The sequence below is a fragment of the Pelophylax lessonae genome, assembly GCF_965119305.1.
Source record: "Pelophylax lessonae genome assembly, chromosome: 4".
Taxonomy (NCBI): domain Eukaryota; kingdom Metazoa; phylum Chordata; class Amphibia; order Anura; family Ranidae; genus Pelophylax; species Pelophylax lessonae.
Genome location: NC_138771.1, coordinates 197,118,140 through 197,139,920, shown reverse-complemented (window position 1 = coordinate 197,139,920; position 21,781 = coordinate 197,118,140). Strand labels below are relative to the sequence as shown.

The following is a 21,781-nucleotide window of genomic DNA, read 5'->3' as shown; positions in this document are numbered from 1 at the left end:
TACTTATGTGGCCACATAGCCTTGCATTCCGTATCTTGTGTACTACACTGCTAATAGTGTCAGAGGTCCATGAAACAACAATAATCACCTGTTCACACAGGATCAATAGTTCTATGTAAGTGCAATAAATGTCTATATTTAAGTCTCCATGGTCTGGTTAATGTATAAAATCTGCCTTAAGCTGACCATAAACTAGTAGATTTATAAATATTTGCATTAAAAAAATTCTCAGTACATTTGATGACTTGACGAATGTAATTTGAAAGTACTTCAAAATTTTGTTTGATTTTGGAAGGAATCGGCTTTTTTCCCAAACAAAAAACACATACAGGCGGTCCCCGGGTTACAAGAAAGATAGGGACTAAAGGTTTTTTCTTAAGTCGAATTTGCTTGTAGTTCAGAACAGGTACATTTTTTAAGTTTAGCTTCAGCCAAAGGAATAATTTCTAAGTTTTTTGGATAGCATAGAGAAGGGTTACCACCCCTGTACCATTTGTTTTGCTGTCTCTAGCCTTGTTCAGAAGATTTCACCTCACTTTCTTTGCCTATGACAATTGTATTTTAAAAATGTTGGTTTGATGTGGAAACAAGGATTGGTGATAAAGCTTCAGTGGAGACACCTTTTTCCCATGAGAACTCTTACAGGAGTGAATTTCCCTTCCTAGGGGTAGATTTCTCCTCACTTCCTGTTAATTCCCTCTGTTTATAAGAAGGAGTCATTTTTAGGTCAGATGCTTGTAACCCGGGGACTGCCTGTACACCGAAAATCTGACCCTACATGGTTCAAAATTCAGCCGGTCCCTGCTGAAGTAGTCAAATTTCAATCCATGTATGGGCACTGTGGATGTACAGAAGTGTATCTGCAATCAACTTCTGTACAACCATCCTGTCGAATTACGGGGATGGTATGGGCAGATAACTGTACTGGGAGTCTGCAGAAGCCTAGCATTGCACTCACGATCTGCTGATCACAGGTGCAATGGTCTGCAGGCTCCTAAGATTTTTTTTTTTTTTTTTAATAGATTTTTTTACCTGCAGGAAATGTGCATTTACAACATATATTTATTTTTTTATGAAAGTGAACTCCCTTAAGAGAAGTATATATAGCCGTCTATAGTCTGTTATAAAGACATAGCTTTCAGCATTCACAGTATCCACCAACAGCTTACATATTAGGCATCCTCCTGGCTAGGGATGAGATTTGGGCAAATATAAATCAGTTGCAGTTACAAATTTTCCTTATTTTAAAGATTGCATTTAGGGGAGCCTAACGTTTTTTTTTTTTTGGGGGGGGGGGGTCTATTTATAAATTGTTTCACACAAGATTCATACAAGGTTCACTCAAGATTTTCACATGGATTACACAAACTGGATTTAACTGGAGAAATATGTGAATTTTTGGTAAATCTGTGTAAAAACATTTTAAATAGACCTTAAGCTCTTGACTTTACAAAGGAGGTGAAGGTCTGCTGACTTCCATTAACCAATGACATGCAAACAATCCGATCCAGGATTGTTGAAAGCAATTTCCTAACAAACAGGAGCTATATAAAGCCAATTGCACTTTTATCAACCAACAAAAAAACACCTCATTGGTTCATTGGGTTGAATATATTTCACCAAAATGGCATTATTTTGCAAACATATCTTGATTTTTCTCGTATATTTTGGGAAAATGAAAACTTATCCTTACTGCCAATGTGCCCGCTTTATTATGATTGTGTTGAACTAGCGCCTATAGAATTTAGAGCACTTCCTGGTTACTTATATAAGGGGATGTTACCTGCTGGAAGGGAGGTAGTACAATATGATGTTCATTATATTTATTTTAAAGAGGGGGGAAAGGGGTTTAATGATATAAAAATCAATGAATAGTGAGTATTGTAGATTAGCTGGTAAAATCAGATTATTCTGATTCTCTTTGAGTAGTAATTCACAGTCCCATATATTGTGCATATTTTCAGAGGCTCTTTACAGTAATAATGTATTATTTGACTTTCTTGCATCTAGTCTTTTGTTTTTGTTTAGATCATTAACTATTTTATCTGTTGGACTTTGTAGGCATTGAAGAGTATCTTTTCTCAAATCACAAAAACCAATATTGCTGATCTTGTCATAGCAATCATTATAATGGTGTGTGTTTACATTGTGAAAGAACTTAATGCCCGTTACAAGTCAAAATTACCTGTGCCAATCCCTATAGAGATCATTATGGTAAGTCCAATTTATCGGTATCATATATATTGAAATAAATATCTCATAAAGAAGCAATGCAGATACTAGAAAGTTAAAGTCTGGTAAACTCTTACAATGAACTTACTTTTTTTCTTCTCCCTTTTTGATCTGTTAAGTATACCATTCATAGCTAATCAACAGTGCAAAAAATAAATATCTATTGATCGTGAAAGAAATCCAATGCCATCTTGTGCACTCTACAATATTATCTCAAGTGGTCTTATCAGCCCTGCCCAGTTCAAGTATGTGAACTACAAAAAACGTCATCCTATATGATAGAGATGAGGGGGAGGCGGGTTCTGCGGTCGAAATAAGGAGAGAGCAGTCTAGAGTGACAAAATAGTTTCTCCATAGATACAGTACAGTAAGTGAGTGTTGTCCCCCTTGGACAGGAAGTAAGTTTTTGGCAGGATCACCTAGATAAAATAAAGGGAAACAAGGCTAAAAAAAAGAAGACTTATGCAGCAACCACATCTACGAACTGGTAGGCTGCAATATGTAACATTTGAGTTTAAATTTGCTATAATATGGTGTATATTACACAGCCAGGAAAAGTTTCCTTGTAGTAACTCCTTTGGAGTTAAAACCTTTACTGAAAAAGAAAAAAAATTACATAATTATTACACAATTAGCGGATCCCTTTGGCTAGACAGTCATGTACAGCAAAAATTATATGCATGAAAATATAAACTTCAGTTTATTTAGTTTTCTAAATATAATTCTAATATTCACTTTTTAAAACATTTTTAATTTTTAATTAATTTTATTCTAATGTTTCTTATGCTTTCAGACAATTATTGCTGCTGGTGTGTCCTATGCATTTAATTTTAAAGTCAAGTACAACGTTACTATTGTAGGAACCATACAAAAAGGGTAAGAGTCTTTTTTTCTTTTTTTTTTTTAATATTTAAAATATAAAATGTTTACATTTAAAAAGGTGTCCCTATTGTAATTCCCCAGAAGTCTATCAAAGAGATAAACATGGTTGCCCCCAGCACACTCCTTCAGCAGTGGTATGTAATGAGCACGTCCATGGATATCCACCCACACATAGCCCATATGAAACTCAGAGGAAGAGCAGAAGTTTGTGACTGTGAAAAGGACATTTAGTCTGGCCTTCTCAGATTGATTCCAGCAATCCTGGAAAAATGTGTTAATTTGTTCTAACTTTAATGTCATAACATTAAAATGTCTTGTGTTACATATGGTCGCAGTGTGGGCTTTGTATGATTCTGCGTATATATATATATATATATATATATATAAATATTTATATATATATCACAAAGGTATTCTATAAGCTTAACCACTATAAGCAGTGGTTGTCAACTTATGAGCTAAGGGCTCCTCAAATGCGGCCCCGACATCACGAAAGGCCTGCACATAATGTTCAATATATGTAATGCATGAGAGGACTGTCAAAAACTGCAGACCTAATAGAGGAAATGAGGGTCAGAGAGTGTGGACATGCTACAGTTTTTGGCTGGGAATAAGACAGTACGAAACTGGAAACATGTTACATGAAGCTAGTAGAGATCTATGCTATTACCCTAATCAATGTTCTTACTACAAACTGCTGATGACCAAGGGTCGCACATCATATACCAAAGGGCCCCATGCAGCTCTCGAGCTTTAGGTTGGACACCAGGGCTTTAAAGACTCATTTTTAAAAATAATAATATAAGTTTGAAGGATAACTGAATTTAACAACTTGCCTACTGGGCACTTATACCCCCTTCCTGCCCAGACACCGCGACACTGATGGGCACTGTGACACTGATAGGCACTGTTTTCACACTGTTTTAGCACTGTAATAAACTGTAAAAAAAAACTGTATCCAACTCACTCAGATCACAGATCCCTCTCCTTCCCCATATGCGGTCTCTGTGTGAGGGAAGGACAGCTGTCAATGAGGGATGATCTCTAATGTTTACATTTGAGATAACTTGTCATTGAACATGGCGATCACGTGGTAAAAGGCCAATGTGATTGGCCATTTACCACGATCTGTGATTGACTGTGTCCAAGGGACACGCCAATCACAAATTCTTCCGGATGCATGCCTAGGAGGGCACGCAGAAAGCGTGTCCCCGACAGGAGGTCCATGTACGCCTTTCCGGCATTTTAAGCCTATGCTGTAGCCATCTTTTGGCTATAGCGCGGGGGGCAAGTGGTTAAAATGAAACTACCTGAACCACTACTGACACCAAATAACAGACAACTTTAGAACTCCTTGAAGGCTTTTCCCTTTCAGCACTTCCAACTTTTTATTTGTAAGCCTCACCCCAGTATCTCCAACGTTCTAAGCCCCAGTGTTAGCCAATCATTGTGATGGGCAGCTTTTCTTGGCAATAGCGATAGCTAAGAGGCAGCATGGGGCAGTATAGGGCTCTCAATCATTGAAGGTGTGTGAGTATTTGCATTCTAAAAGTTCACAGTTTATGGGTACAGGGAGTGCTAAAAAGGAAAAGTGTCCTTGGGCAGGGAAGTGGGAGTACCTGTTATGTGGTGCTAGAAGCTGTTTAGATTTTTTTGTTACTTCATCTTCATGTTTAAGAAAAATTTATATTCAAAAACAGACTGTTATGCCTTATATGACTATACTAGGCTAATCTATTAGAGGGAAAATGTAAGTACATGTACACCCTAAATTTAATTTTCAGTATGACTGGCATCATATCTCACAGTTTTTATAAGCAAATTGTTTCATGCCAAACTGTTGGAAAGTTTCTTGACTTGAGTTTCTGCTGGTAACAGCACTTCCTCTTGAAGGATGGTGGCACTAAGCCACCACTTTGCAAGTATCAGCAGCATTGTCAATCTGCTGGACAAACTCCTTAAACTGGCCTTGGACTGCCTATCTGACAGGCCTTATAGGTAGCCCAATGGCCAACTAAAGCAGTTGCCCAAAGTTTCCAATATTGTTCAAGCTGTAATTTACTGTGGAAGAAACTCACCTGAAATACTTTTACAGGCGCCAAGCGTTTGGAAGTAAATTCATTTCATTGGCAAGAATAAATAATGAATTCTTGCCATAGAAATTAATTAACACTTAAGCACCAAATGCGCCTAGCGTTAATGTGTGTTTAGATGCGTTTACACGTGTTTACAAGAGTTAAGCATTTTTCTACCCAAACTCTGCTGCTCCTGGACACACTGCTAGTGGGATTTTATTTCCTCTAAACTCTCCTGCCACTACACGCTGCTAAAAGCTGATGTGTACTTGGACACATAGGCTAACGTGCAGGGGAGTTTAGAGGCAGTAAAAAAGCCAGACGTCCCTAGGAGCAGCTTTAAAAACATCCAGTGTCTATGAGGCCTAACAATGGTCACTTCTCTTCACAGCTATCAGCCGCCTGCAGCACCAAGTCTAGCGGTTTTTCAAGCTTGCATTGCCAATTCTTTCTCTATTGCTATCGTTGGATTTGCTGTGGCCTTTTCTGTTGCTAAGGTTTATTCAATCAAGCATAACTATAACATTAATGGAAATCAGGTAAGAAATGTTGGAGCCCAACATTTATTTGTCATATTAAAATAGGCCTATCACACTCATGAATACTTATGAATATACTGTACAGATTATATTATATATTTTTACTATTTATGTTTTGTTTTTTTGTGAATGAGAGAAAAGTATACTATGTATTCCAAACTCATTCATGGATGGGGGAGTTACAGATTCTTGGGGAAAGGTTGTGAGCATGAGGCCCTTACCCCTGTCAACATGGGGACAAGTTTCTTTGCAGTGGATGAGAGGGGGAGTTATCACAGCACTAACTGGTGCTTCTCTGTACTGGAGCCCAGCAAGGAAGAGGAGGGGATTTTTTCATTAGACAGTTGTAAAAATTAAAAAAAAACAAGCTTGGCAATCCAGGCTTTATTGAATCGAGAATGAGAGTAATATGTTTAATGAATGCTGGATTGCAGAGAGTCGTTCATTGTACTATATAGAGGCTGGATGCCATTAGCTGGCACACTGTTGTGATATCAAGGCAACACTCCTCTTGCTTTACCATGGAACGCTCTTTTGAAGGTTGTATCTCCTGTAACTCACATACATATCTTCTGTGTCTTTTGCACCTGGTTGAACTATTTCCGGGTGTTTGTTCTAATATTGGACTGGTGATTAACATTTGTGGGTAAATCTATTTGTGTGCTAAATATATTCATTCTCTTTGAGGGCTGATTTTTCATGTGTTCATTCATCACACTGTTTTTGTATATGAGGTATGTTTTTGCAAGGTCACCCACCCTATGGCCTTGGATAATATACCACACACTTTTTATACATCTCTGCATTTTGTGAACACCAAATAACATTTTAAACCAGGCAAGAGACCATGCTTTCACATGTACTGTTTTAGCATCCTGTCAGTAGTCAGCCGTTTACCCAGCAGCAGGCTCTCCCATAGCAGAGAATGCCTTTGAGCTCACCCTATGACTGGCAGACTGCCAGCTTTGTCCTACACAAAACTTTATAAAGCCTCCAGGCTCCAGGACTCAGACCAGAATGTATTAAGATCTGAGAAAACAGAATGTTTATTTACAAATCTTGGAGCCCCTCACCATGTATGTGAGAAACTTAGGTGACACATCTAGACCATTCACAACCCTGCCAGCTTGTTCTTCACAATAAATATAAATAGTGTTGGAGTGTGGTACTTGCACACCAAGGTGAAAATAAGCCTGGTTGCACTCACAAAGGTAAAATAACACTAAAGTCTGTTGCAGTGGGCACTCAAAGGACTTAAAGTGTTACTAAACCCACAACAGCAAAATCAGTGTAAATATGCAGTAAAGCATGTTTGTTATACTCACTGTACAACCTAAGGAGTTTATCCTCCTCATTGTGTTAAAAGGCTGCTTGATATTGTATGCACAGATCCTCCTCTTCTTCCACTGACTTCAAAACATGTCCGGATAAGACAGAACCTTTGGAGTTAGGCTGCACATGGTCAGTTTGGTGTGTATTGCTAGAGAGGGTTTTTTTGAAGTCTGTTGCAGTGGGCACTCAAATGACTTTAAGTGTTACTAAACCCACAACAGCAAAATCAGTGTAAATATGCAGTAAAGCATGTTTTTTATACTCACTGTAGAACCTAAGGAGTTAATCCTCTGCATTGTGTAAAAAGGCTGTGCAGATCCTCCTCTTCTTCCACTGACTTCAAAACATGTCTGGATAAGACAGAACCTTTAGAGTTAGGCTGCACATGGTCAGTTTGGTGTGTATTGCTAGAGAGGTTTTTTTTTTCTTGGAAGAGTGCATGTGATCAGCACAGGGCCAATCAGCACTGTCCAGACAGAGGGTCGGGAGCCCTGCAGCCTCATAAGACAGCTCAGTGCAGTGTGAAAACTCCTCCTACAAGCTTCACTAGGAACTGATAGAAATCACAAGACTGCTCTAACTGCTGATGAGAAAAGGTATTTAGCAATTTATATTTAGTAAAATTATTGCATTTCTATGTTCTGTGTACCGTGGGAGACCAGATATAGTGAATGCAGATATAGTCCAGGGTTTGGAAAAAAACTATAAAAGCTGGAAATAGATCACACAATGAGCATCACCATAATTGTGTATTAGATCTTCCTTTTTGTATGTCAGCAATGAGTGGAGATAAGCCAGTGACAGAAACTGAAGCTTCAGTGGGAAGCAGCCCACATTTATTACTGTATCCCACCAAACCATATGCAATATAATTCATTTTTTTATTTATTATTTTTTTTTCTTGTGAAGTCCTGGGAGTGCCCACTGCAGCAGACTTTAGTACATGAAGTGGAATTGTAATATGTATTGTTTAGATCCTAAACTACAATAGTAGTAACAGAAAAGTAAACTTACTTTAGTCTCGATTAATATCTATATTATTTAAAAAGTAATAAGAATTTAAACTAATTTTCAATTTGATGAACTCACTGGTCAAGCATTAATTTCATGTTTAAACTGACCTAAAAAGCTCGCTCAGAACTTTACACTAAAAATGGCTACAGTCTGGTTCTCTTTTTGAAAACTACTGATCATGATGTAACCACCGAAAAATACTGAGGACGTGTTTTTTAAAAATCTATTTAATTGAAGATAGCAAAATATTTTAATTTCTTTTTTTATTTCTAGCACCATGGTTTATTATATGAAAAGTATGTCAACTTTGGTCAGGCCATAGATATTTAAATATTTGTATATTCTTAACAAGGTATAAAATTTAAAACAATTCTTCGCTGACCTCTGAATTTACAGCCACTATGAAGCAATTCATCCTCAAAGTTTACAATTGTAAAAAAGTAGTGAAGGGGTGTTAAAGAGGAAATAGTCCCACCCTGCCACTAAGCACCATTATTACCCCACCTCCCATCCTGAGTATCAGTGTTCCCCCCCCCCCCCCAATAAACACCAATGTTAATATCTGCACCCCCACCATGCCCCACTGACTGCACAATGTCCACACCATATTCTATGTAGAATGTTATATAGTCCTGACTCCTGACTAATGTGTTTACTGTCCCAGCAGTTGCTAGTTGCTTTGTAGTTTGTAACTATTTTATGTTCTTCTTTAAGTGGAACTACACTGCATCTGAGCACCACAAACCAAAAATGCTATTTAATTCATTTTTAATATTCAAAGCAAACTCACCCATCCACCCATGTCTCCATGCTTTATTTTGCTGTGAAATGACTTTGAAAACCATCTCCCTAGCACTTCTGGCTGTGGCCATCTTGAGTAAGGGCAGATGATGATTTACTTTCTGGAATCCATCTGCCCTTAGCTAAAATATGCAGGCAAGTGGGTGTGCTCAGCTCAAAAACCCCTCCCACCCTCCTCCCCTCCTGAAGACTCCTGGGATGTATGACATAATTTGACTTGGCCTGGAAACCAGAAAGTAACTGAAGAAATAAAAAAAATAGGTTAAATCAAGTAAATCTGATATACTTTCCTATCTATTTACTAATACTAACAGCATAAGGATTTAAAATAATCAATGTTGACTGAGAGAGTGAAGTTCCACTTTAAGGCTAGCTTAGACAAAGTCTTGGTTCTTTGTTTTTATTTGTTTTTATTTATTTAATTTTTTTATTGATTCTTTAGGTTTTTTTATAGGGTAAGGGTCCTTTCACACGGCCGCTCCGTGTGTCCGCAAATCATCCCATCCGTTTGCGGATGATTTGCGGACATAATGTAAGTGAATGGCACTGCGGGTGTCAGCGGAATACCATCTGCTGACACCCGATTTTCCTCCTTTCAGTTCTGTTCCGTTTTTACGAATGGAACAGAACCCCATTTTTTCTTCCATGTAAAAAACGGAAAGGAAGGAAAATCGGATGTCAGCGGTGTCACCCGCTGACATCCGCAGTGCCATATACTTACATTATGTCCGCATATCATCCGCAAACGGATGGGATGATATGCGGGCACACGGAGCGGATGACAGAAATGTCATCCGCTCCGTGGAAAAAAAAAAAAAAGTCCCGCAGCGGACCTTTCACACGGAGCGGCCGTGTGAAAGGACCCTAACTTTCACTCACAGCTAATTATTTAGGGAGTATTTTGTGGGTACAAGGTTTGCAGATTGTGTATAGTGTATACAGATTGCAAACTCTATTTAACCTGTTCAATTTAAGCCACAGTCACTACATAAATTCAAATTAGTTACGCATGTTGTTGTTGTGGTGTGCTATGTGCACTGCTTGTCTTCTCCACTGTGGAGTGTCCCTCTTTCTCAGGTTCCAAATTGGGAGGTCGGAACATGTAAATATGTAAAAAAGTCCATAGCCTGGCCACCATTCTACTTTAAAGTGCACCTGTTCCCTGAGTATGGACATCAAACAATTTATAAATTCATTGCAACTTGCAAGCAGTAAAATAACTATCTCTGACATTTCTAGCTGCTTTTAATGTTAAGTACTCTCCAAAATAGATTGTGTTGGGTGTCGGTTGATTTCTAACAGCTTAGAAACACCTGCTGGTTGTTTACAATAGAAGACTGGCAGCCTGGTAAGACCTGCTGTCATAGAAAAACCCACTGCCAGTGTCGTGAAGTTTGAAAATGAATTTTCTCACAATGCTTATAGATACAGAGATGGACTCATTTTAATGTGCTTTTATTGGTTGTTTATTATATATAAATATTTTGGTGTGCATGACCTGGGAACAGGTTCACTTTGGGTGCAAAATGTGGAGTCCTCTGGGAAACTGTGGATTCTAAAAGCTATTGAACAGGTTACATATGAAATGTGTATTTTTGAAGTGAGTGCATGGAAACTGCATGAGTGAGCATAAAATATGAATAAGACATTATTATAACAAAATAAAACTATCAACATTTCCACTACAGGAACTAATTGCGTTTGGGCTGAGTAATATTTTATGTGGGTCATTCAAAGGATTTGCTGCAAGTACATCTTTATCAAGGTCATCTGTACAAGAAAGCACTGGAGGCAAAACCCAGGTACTAAAAGGCCATGTGTATTATCTTATCTTTTCACATACTAGACTTATGGTTGTAAGAAAGCCAGATATATATATATATATATATATATATATATATATATATATATATATATATATAATGTGTGTGTGTGTGTATGTATATATTAGCTTATTTGATTCTAAAATTTAAAAAAAATGTGCAGCTAACTACCAGCACACATATAAGCATACAAATCATTTATTTAAATTATGAAAAATGTATATATGTAAAAATACATAATCATAGGCAGTCCTGGCACGTATTCTACAATTAATATAAATAATAATATATAATGAAAAATGAATATTGTAAAATATAAATGTAAATTAAAAATATGAATTAATTAGCGGGACCCTGCAGTGCATCCCCACAAGCGTCATATATCCAATGTTGCACAAAGCATTTTTTTTTCTTCTTTTCTCTTTTTCTTGGTAATTGATATTTAGTTTTTGAAAGCCTTGAGCTAAACAGACCCACCAGCCATCTATATTATTATTTTTCTTCTAGGGTATAAGTATTATCTGTTAACCAGTATGAATGTTTTTGAATAACATGGAATAATTGAATCTTCAATACTGTCTATCAAGGCTAAAAATGTGAATGAATGCTTAAAGTATATGTCTAACTAACATTTTACTCCAAAAAACACAAGAAGGTAAATAGAGACATCTTTTCAGTGACAACGGTCTATTCCTCTCACTTTGTAGAGATTTCCTCTGACTTTAAGAGGCTGATTTACGAAAGGAATTGACATTTCTCACTCAATATATTGAGGCTGGTTTAAAAGGAGTTACAAATCTTCACACAATAAATTATGTAAATATTCACTTCTGTTATCCAATAGTGTACATATGAAATACGTATGCAGGAATTTGCTTTTCATATATTTTAATAATTGAAATGCACATTTAGAAAATGTATGGTTTAAACATTCTCACCTTCTTTAGTAGTAGTAGTAGTAGTAGTTTAGTAATAGTTTCACTTTACAGATATTCACTTCAGCTATTCGATCATGTGAAAAGTAAATCTCTATTCACTTTGAATATCTGATCATGTTCAGATGAAATAGGTAAACTGGAATTTGCTTTTCATATGATTGCACATCAATGCAATCAATTAATTAAATTGAAGCAAATTAATTAACTAGGGATTCTCAGCTCCTTTAGGACCTATTTTACTATTGCAGTGGGTTAGTGCATGCTCATTAACACGAGTTATGTGCTAATGCAACAAATCATACCAAAAAAATGCATGTAGCATTTTAGTAGCACACCAAAATGTATGTTTGCATGTCCACCAGCAAGGAGTGTTGCATCGCATTCACACAACATCGTGAAAGGTCTTGCAGTCAGTCAGTATCTTTGTTTTATTTCCAGGACTGGAAGTGAAGGGAAGTCTTCCCAAAAGGACAACACACAAAAAATAGGCAAATCTGTTGCTAGAAGGCTTTTAGGTCATTGATAATCGCTTCAAAACAATGTATTAATGTAATTTTATACACTATAGCTAATGGAAAACTAATACTGAAAAACTTGAGTGAGTCTTGCAAAATACTTTTGTTATTCTTTCCTATTAACATTTCCCAGGTCGCTGGCATCATTTCTGGTATACTTGTATTGATAGTGACATTGGCCGTTGGATACCTTCTAGAACCTCTGCCAAAGGTAATTTATTGGTATACTTATTTGTTTTAATTATGCCTCAAATCTAGCAATAAAAGAATAACATAGTAATTCTAAATAATAAAATCTGAAAAAAAAAAAATCTAAATTGAAAATTTTTTTATAACAAAGTAAACACTATTCATGTTTTACTTTTCGACAAATGGGAAGATTAACAAACAACTGTTGCTAGATGATGAAATAGCCCTTCATTGGGGATGATTGTAATAGACTCATAAAATATTATCTCTGGCTATAGAGATAAAACAATATTGGCCTTTATTTGCTTTGAAATTTGGTCTGTGGCAAAGCTAGTATATATTCAGACAGCTGTATTTATGGAATAATGCGCTTGTGTACTATTATAACAGTATGAAACCAACAACACCCATGCTTAGGGATTCTAAAAATCACAGCTGCTGTATGTAACACACTATGTGCTTGAAGTGGTTGTAAAGGCTGACGTTTTTTTACCTTCATGCATGAAGTTAAAAAACTTTAGTGTGCTTCTCCCGCCGCAGCCCCCCCATTACTCACCTGAGCCCCCTCTTGATCCAGCGATGTGCACGAGAGACACGTCGGTCATGGGATTCCCTCTATCATTGGCTGAGACATCATCCGGAGCCGCAGGCTCCAACCGCTATCAATCACATCCACTGACCCAATGAGGAGAGCGTGGGGATGGGGCTTTGTCTTATGGATGCATAGAGCAGGGCTCAGGAGTGAGCATGCTCCAGTACCCCCATAGCAAGAGGCTTGCTATTGGGGGCACTGGTCAAGGGTGTGGAGCCAGGAGTGCTGGCCAGGGACCCAAGAATAAGAGGATCAGGGCTGCTCTGTGCAAAACCACTACACAGAGCAGGTAAGTACGATATTTTTTTTTAAAGCTGAACCTTTAATAGCCCTTTATATTCTAATACTCTAATGTGCTCCTAAAATAAATGAATTAATAAGTAAATGAAATGCATTATTGTCAATGTAAACGTCCATTAAAGTGCAACAATATGAGTGTCCATTAAAGTGCAACATTCAAATCTCCTATTTCATGTAATATATTTCTCCAATATTTAAAATGCTTTGTGCATGTTGTGCAAAGCAAAAATAAATCTTGCACCATAACAATTCTTGCACTATAGTGATTCTTCAGCGTTTCACTCCCGCACTGTGTACCATCACCACTCTGGAGAACTCACCAGACAACCATGACCCCCCGCAATAGTGTAGATCTGTATACGCTTTTATCCCCCTGTTGTTTGAACATCCAGGGCTCTGCCACTTTTTTTCTCTGCGTCACTAGGGTTACCATAAAATTTGAGGGGAGAAAGGATCCAAGAGTGTAAAAACATTTTAATAAACGACTAATTCATTACAACAATGATCAAACCACTAGCTAATACGCTCACATTTATCTGTGCATTCTGCCATGCACCCAGGTTTAATAGCCTTAAAATGTTACAAGCCAGCTTCACTATAGCTAGTGTGAGTTTGGTTCGTATCCCCGATCCTTGCAGGTATCACACCAACTCCAGGTGTCTCCAGCGAATTACATCACTTTCTGTAGCTCCGCCCCAACGTACGATTCGTCGGTATGATGTCTTAAGGAGTATAAAGCTGACTAAACACTAATAGTTTTTTTCATTCATCCAGGGTGCCAGCAGATTTCTCAATCCACACATTGCATTCTGACTGCGGCACCTACTGATTGGCTGCAGGCGCTGATTGATAGAAAAATTCTCAACATTGCCCTTCACGCAGAAGTCGACAAAATGTACTTCTGTCGCCTGGGGGAGCCCACACACTGATCAAAATTCAGATGGTCTGTGCTGGTCCAGCCGAATATCGATCAATGTATAGCCAGCCTTACACGTTCCTTTCATGTATGTGCTTCCTGTGGATTCTAAGTCTTTTTTCACATACCCTATAAACATATTAATGTGCTAACTAGCCTCTGTATAAAGTGGACTACAGAGTGTGGGCTTATGCAATTGTCACAGGAACCTGTCATTTTTGGAATAGCGTGAATGGTTTAAGTCTGGTCTGGACGTAAAAAATATTTTTTGGACATTTGCAATGTAAGAATAAGTTACCACGAATGATGTGTGCCCCATACAGTGGGGAAAATAATTATTTGATACAGACCGACTTTGGGCCAATGGACAGGGCCAATTATTGTAAAATCTTGGATGAGAACCTTCTTCCTTCAGCCAGAACACTGAAGATGGGTCATGGATGGGTCTTCTAGCATGACAACGACCCAAAAAAATACCACCAAGGCTACAAAGGAGTGGCTCAAGAAGAAGCACATTAAGGTCATGGAGTGGCCTAGCCAGTCTCCAGACCTTAACCCTATAGAAAATGTATAGAGGGAGCTGAAACTATGAGTTGCCAAGAGACAGCCAAGAAACCTTAAGGATTTAGAGAAGATCTGGAAGGAGGAGTGAAGGAGGAAGATCTAAGGAAGAGTGGACCAAAATCCCTCCTGAGATGTGTGCAAACCTGGTAACCAACTACAAGAAACATCTTACCTATGTGCTTGCCAACAAGGGTTTCTCCACCAAGTATTAAGTCATGTTTTGCTTGAGGATCAAATACTTATTTTACTCACTGAACTGCAACTTAATTTATATAATTTGTTTTATGTGGTTTTTTTTTCTGGATATTTGGATGATATTCTGTCTCTATTATTTAAAATACACCTATGATAAAAATTATTTTCATTTATCATTTCTTTGTAAGTGGGAAAACATACAAATGAAGGGGGTCAAATAATTATTTTCCCTGCTGTATGTGGCCATTGCATTCCCCAACTGCTAATTTCATGACATTCTTACACTAAGGCAAGAGCTGATCATCTGGCACTATAACATACAGTTCCAGTTGGAATAAAGTCCTCATAGGGTGTCTCTTGCTCTCCACCTCCTCCATTCATTCTTCACTGAATTGAGGTCATTCTTTGATTGGAGCAGGTAAGATTGTGATATTCCTCCTCTAATAACAGAATGCCAGGTGGAGAACTACATTCCAGCCAAAACTGTAAGGTTCTGCACATACTGTAGTGAATGGAACTAATGAAATTAGCAGTTTTAGAGAACGTAGCAGCAGTCACACATGGGACACGTTGTTCAAAACATTTTTTTTTTCTAAAGTTCACCTTCAATCTTCTTGTTAAAGTGCCTCAGTCAATATCCTTACAATTAAAAACTTTGTTGTACTTTTTGTTTTATAGTCAGTTTTGGCTGGCGTTATCCTGGTAAATTTAAAGGGGATGCTGATGAAATTTAATGAAATTCCTGTATTATTTAGAAGAGACAAATATGACTGTGTAAGTAGATCTTTATATTATTATTATTTTTTGTTATTTGCATTGGATTTGTATGTTTACTAGCCTGTTATATTTATTTTATTTAGAGCTGTGAATAAAGGCTCCTACAGAAATAATAAGATTAAGTCCATATCGATATACTGTATAGCTTACCAGAGATACTGTATATTTACATATAGAAACATACGTACTGCGTGTTAGCCTGCAATTTCACTGCTCTTTATTTCTTCACATTAGGTTGTACAGCTGCTAGTTGGTTTTGGAATTTTATCCTGCACTCATTTTGTCTTTATACTAATCACTCAAAAATCTTATTAAAGGCTTGTTAACACCAGAATGTGGTGCGGGAAACCTGTTTTCTGTGTGTGTTTCCCTCTCCGCGTTCAAAACGCACTGGGTGTGCTATCTGCCGTGAGGTCAATGTATTCCTAATGGGACCCAAAACACAACTCACAAATACATACATGCATTCATTTTGGTGCGATCCAGTGTGATTTCAGCCTTTGCAATTAAATAGGCTGAAAATCGTATAGGAACCACACAGAAACGTGGGCCATGCAGCCTGTGAGCTATGACTTGCAAAGCTGTGATGCTAGAGGATGAAGTTTACAACCACAGAAAAGAAACCTTTGAAAAGCTTGGCAATGATAACATCCATATTTCTTAAAGCTGAACTCCAGACAGACAAAAGAAAACACATTTATGTATTTTTTTCTCATTAAAATCATTAGGTACAATTGTAAGTTTCTAAATATGACCTAGTAGCATCTTGAATATCATGTACAGCATAACTCAGATTGATGAGAGGGAAGCAGCACAAGAAAATTGTGGTTAACATTTAAATAAGCATATTCTGCATTGTAGGTTCACACAGATACAGTGCCTTGAAAGTTTCCACATTTTGTCATGTTGCAACCAAAAACATAAATTGATTTGATTTGAATTTTATGTGATAGACCAACGCAAAGTGAAAACATAATTGTGAAGTAGAAGGAAAATGATAAATGGTTTTCAATTTTTTTTACAAATAAATATCTGAAAAGTGTGGCATGCATTTATATTCAGCCCCCTTTACTCTGATACCCCTAAAATCTAGTGGAACCAATTGCCTTTTGATGTCACCTAATTAGTAAATAGAGAAATTTTATCTCATTATAAATACAGCTGTTCTGTGAAGCCCTAATAGTTTTGCTAGAGAACATGAGAGAACTAAGAGCATCATGAAGGCAAAGGAACACATCAGACAGGTCAGGGATAAGATTGTGGAGAAGTTTAAAGCAGGGTTAAGTTATGAAAAAATATCCTAAGCTTTGAACACCTCACGGAGCACTGTTCAACCCATTTTTTGAAAATGGTAGAGTATGGCACAACTGCAAACCTACCAAGACATGGCCGTCCACCTAAACTGACAGGAGAGCATTATTTAGAGAAACAGCCAAGAGGCTGGTAACTCTGGAGGAGCTGAAGAGATCCACAGCTCAGGTGGGATAATCTGTCCACAGGACAACTATTAGTTGTGCACTCCACAAATCCGGCCTTTATGAAAGAGTGGCAAGAAGAAAGCCAGTATTGAAAGAAAGCCATAAGAAGTCCCATTTGCAATTTGCGAGAAGCCATGTGGGGGACACAGCAAATATGTGGAAGAAGGCACTCTGGTCAGATGAGATCAAAATCCAACTTTTTGGCCTAAAAGCAAAACGCTATGTGTGGCAGAAAACTAACATTGCAGATCACCCTGAACACACCATCCCCACCGTGAAACATGGAGGCGGCAGCATCATGTTGTGGGGATGCTTTTCTTTAGCAGGGACAGGGAAACTGGTCAGAGTTGATGAAGCCAAATACAGGTCACTCGTGGAAGAAAACCTGTTAGAGTCTGCAAAAGACTTGAGATTGAGGTGGAGGTTCATCTTCCAGCAGGACAACAACTCTAAACATACAGCCAGAGCTACAATGGAATGGTTTAGATCAAAGCATATTCAAGTGTTAGAATGGCCCATTCAAAGTCCAGACTTAAATCCAATTGAGAATCTGTGGCAAGACTTAAAAATTGGTGTTCACAGACGCTCTCCATCCAATCTGACAGAGCTTGAGCAATTTACAAATAAGAATGGGCAAAAATGACACTCTACATGTGCAAAGCTGGTAAAGACATACCCAAAAAGACTTGCAGCTGTAATTGCAGTGAAAGGTGGTTCTAAAAAGTATTGACTCAGGAGGGCTAAAATAAATGCACACTACACTTTTCAGATATTTATTTGTAAAAAGTGTTGAAAACCATTTATCATCAATTATGTGCCACTTTGTGTTGGTTTATCACATAAAATCCCAATAAAATACATTTACGTTTTTGGTTGTAACATGACAAAATGTGGAAAATTTCAAAGTGGTATGAATACTTTTTCAAGGCACTATAATTAAAAATCACATATATCACCAAATCACATAGAACATAATACTGCCAAAAATCCCTATGTCTAACTCAGACAAACAAGGGTTAATTGTCCATTTCATTCTTATTCAAACATTATACACATTTCATATGTAAGTCCCTTTGGAATTGTTTTTTATTATGATCACTACAAATTAAAGTGTGTGTTTCCTTGACAGCTTGTGTGGATATTGACATTCCTAGCATCTATAATTCTTGGTCTGGACCTTGGGCTCGCTGTTGGTGTGGGAATTGAACTTCTGACCGTGGTGTTCCGTGTGCAATTGTAAGTGAATTTGTCTGTTTTTTTTTTTAATGCTAGATAAATAGAAATATCTTTATCTGTCTTACAAAGGGCAATCAGAGTTTGCATCATTAATGTATAAAATATTGCCTGATGTTGCTGATGTATATTCATGTAGGCAGTTATCTTAGGGTTCTTTCATACGGTCATTCATTTCAGATCCGCCTGTCAGTTTTTCTGGCAGATCTGAACAAAAGCTCTATGTAAGTCTATAGGCAGGACATGTGTATGTTTATATCCAGTTACCTCTAATGCAGGCCATACATGGGTCGAATTCCAAACGAATATTCTTTCGAAAATCAGAAATTTAGTGCATTTTGTGATACAGTGGTGCCACGATTGATTTAGAAAATTTGACCAACCAAGCCTTCAACTTCCCATGTTGCTACAGAAAATAATTTTCGTGGCCAGGAATTTTCTTTTCTTTTCGGAAATGTTCTTTTCTTGTGCTCATGAGCATTTATTTTTTATTATATTTCTCACACGATTCTCCCATTGTTAATTTTTCAAAAAATTTCCAGCATGCCCAATCATTCAAATTCGATTGCTGCATGAAAATCAGTCGTTGCTGCAACCCACTGGCAATACATGTTTAATTCTCTTGCACAATTTTCTGTTAGATTTACCACAAATCACATAATATGAGGTCAAAGCTAAACAACACTTTCACTTGTATCCAATTAGGCAGGCCTTTGTACTACATAAATGAAGGAAAATTTCAAGAAAATTGTAAAGAAATTTGTAAGAAAATAATGTATAGCCAGCCTAATGGTGCAAAATTCAAACATAAATTCTTAGATAAGATTTTCTAAAGAAAATTTGTTCGAAAATTGTCCCATGTATTGGCAGCCTTAGCCCATATAGGTCTAAAAAAAAAACACACGGAAAAAGTCTGCCTTTTTCTATTTTTTCTGTGTCTATACACACTGAGCCCTTAGGAGAACATACCCTGGATGTAGCTGTATTCCACAGACACAGCTGTGTCCACACTTCACAGCAGCAATCAAAATCTGAGATATTTAAAGCAGAATTAAACCCATACATTTACGGTAAGTTTGAAAAAAAACTGTTACATTACGGCATATCCCGGGAATGTAACCATCCCATTTACTTGTGCTCTCAACCAAACTGTGAAACCATCAAATGGCTGGTGTCATGACTGATCACATGACCACCAAGGCAGTTGAAGATAAAACAGAAGCTTGTTTGGCTAAAAATGATAGGAGGATTTAGGTTCACTTTAAAGCGATCAACATATATTGGTTTTGATCTTTCTGACTTCTTTGTTCATGTTTGTCATAAGACATTGATGATGTTGTGACCAATACATACTAAAACCTTTTTTTATTTTGCAGCCCCACATTTACAGTATTAGCCAATATTGAAAAAACTGACATCTACAAAAATAGGAAAGACTTTTATGAAGTAAGTCTTGGCAAATTTGGCAACTAAATGTGTGTTTATACCTAGAAATTTTGACTTATGAACTAAAGCAGTTCAAAGTACAATGGTAATGTGCAATGTGCAGAATCCATAGCCAATATGAGTCTAATTTGCTAATGCCAAGATATTGAGACATAATTGCTGTCTGTATGTTATAGATTTTTTCTAATTTGCATTCTGTATTTACACGTTTTGATTAAATTCCAACTGCATTTTCAGTTTAAAGGAGAAGTAGGGCCAATACTTTTTTGGCTCTATTTCTCCTGTGGGTCACAGGAGTGCAGTTTGTTCTGCACTCCTGTGACCCTTTTTCAGCCAACAGCAGGCTGAAGTCACTCAGCTACTCCATGCTCTGGATCAATCCCAACTTTACAGTCCGGATCCACCCAGATGCCTGGACTGGAAGCTGACTCAGCCTCTCTAGTTCAACCAATGAAAGGGAAAAAAAACCCACATACAATCCCATATACACAATCCTAAAAGAGGGGAAGAGGTTATGATCGCTATATTTGGTCAGGCCAACATCCCAAATCAATTAGAAGGGACAAAAAGAGAAACCCCCTAGTGGAACTAAAGAGATATAGTACATCAAAGGACTATTAAAAATTAAATACAAATTTTATTAGAAAAATCATTAAAAACAATTACAAGGCTGGTGTGCATTTAGGTCAACAAGGTACAAAATACACAATTGCAAGTAGTTATTCGTGTTCCATGGACTACTGTCATGGCTAGCACCACTGCTTGAGCGACCATGGGAAACATCCGACGCGTTTCAGAGATGTTTTCTTTCCTCAGGGGTGTGAAATTAACAAGAACGGAGCACTTGTATTAATACAGTAGAGCCATATAGACATCAGCCAAAATGTTTAAAAACCATCAATGATATCCATCCTGTTGCTCAGGGATTAAAGTGAGGGATCCATTCCCTTGATCCATGTGACAGGCTGTGTGGCACCCCCCAGCGACATTATGATTTTCAGCACGATCCAATCTACCTGACTACCTCTTTTTTCATCTCCACGCCTCTCTATTTTGTTGTGTGCGTTCTGGTAGGTCTTGTTGGATCTCATTTGGGGGCTGATAATACTCCCTTCCTTGAGCAACAGGATGGATATCATTGATGGTTTTTAACCATTTTGGCTAATGTATTTGTGGCTCATCTGTATTATTACAAGTGCTCCGTTCTAGTTCTAGGAAAAAAAAAAAATTTCTGAAACGCGTTGGGTGTTTTCCAGTTTGTGGAACACGTAGAACTGCTTGCACTTGTGTATTTTATACTTTTTTTTACCTATATGCACACCAGCCTGTAATTGTCTTAATGATTTTTCTAATAAGATTTGCATTGAATTTTTAATACTCCTTTGATGTACTATATCTCTATATGACTTAACTATTGTCACAGGTCTTTAAATACCCACTAGGGGGTTTTCTCTTTTTGTCTATTTTATACATGATCCTTTACCCACAGTTGCTCCAGAGGAAGGCAAAAAACCCCCCAGAAAATTATGATCCAATTTGACCCATTCTGAAAAAATTCCTTTCTGATCCTCCAAGAGGCAATCAGATATTCCCTGGATCAAATTTACCTATAAATGTTAGTCTCCAGTTATATTATGTACATTTAGGAAAGAATCCAGGCCTTTTTTAAAGAAAGGTATTGCGCTGGCTAGACTCAACTTTTGAGGGAGTCTATTCCACATTTTTGGAGCTTTTACTGTGAAGAAACCTTTCCGTTATTTGAAGATTAAATCTATTTTCTTCTAGATGTAAAGAGTGCCCCCTTGTCCTTAGATCTACTCAAAACTACTGTATAAAAGACGGGCACCTGCCTAAACTACCAAATCAATATATATCCAATCAAGCAGGCCCTTCCACTACATATTTGTTGTTAGATCTAAAAGACATTGTACAATCGAACT

General features: G+C 37.4%; 1 protein-coding gene across 1 annotated transcript in view; it reads left to right on the top strand.

Annotated features, from left to right (window-relative positions):
- Positions 1-21,781, top strand: part of LOC309552586 (chloride anion exchanger-like) — a gene marked incomplete at both ends in the record, with an annotated part of 80,313 nt that overhangs the window by 39,707 nt on the left and 18,825 nt on the right. The window contains 8 exons of the mRNA XM_082253533.1: positions 2,062-2,214; positions 3,026-3,108; positions 5,581-5,728; positions 10,564-10,677; positions 12,285-12,362; positions 15,586-15,681; positions 18,292-18,398; positions 19,772-19,841. Coding sequence (XP_082109659.1) covers positions 2,062-2,214; positions 3,026-3,108; positions 5,581-5,728; positions 10,564-10,677; positions 12,285-12,362; positions 15,586-15,681; positions 18,292-18,398; positions 19,772-19,841 — 849 coding nt within the window. The remainder of the gene's footprint in view (positions 1-2,061; positions 2,215-3,025; positions 3,109-5,580; positions 5,729-10,563; positions 10,678-12,284; positions 12,363-15,585; positions 15,682-18,291; positions 18,399-19,771; positions 19,842-21,781) is intronic.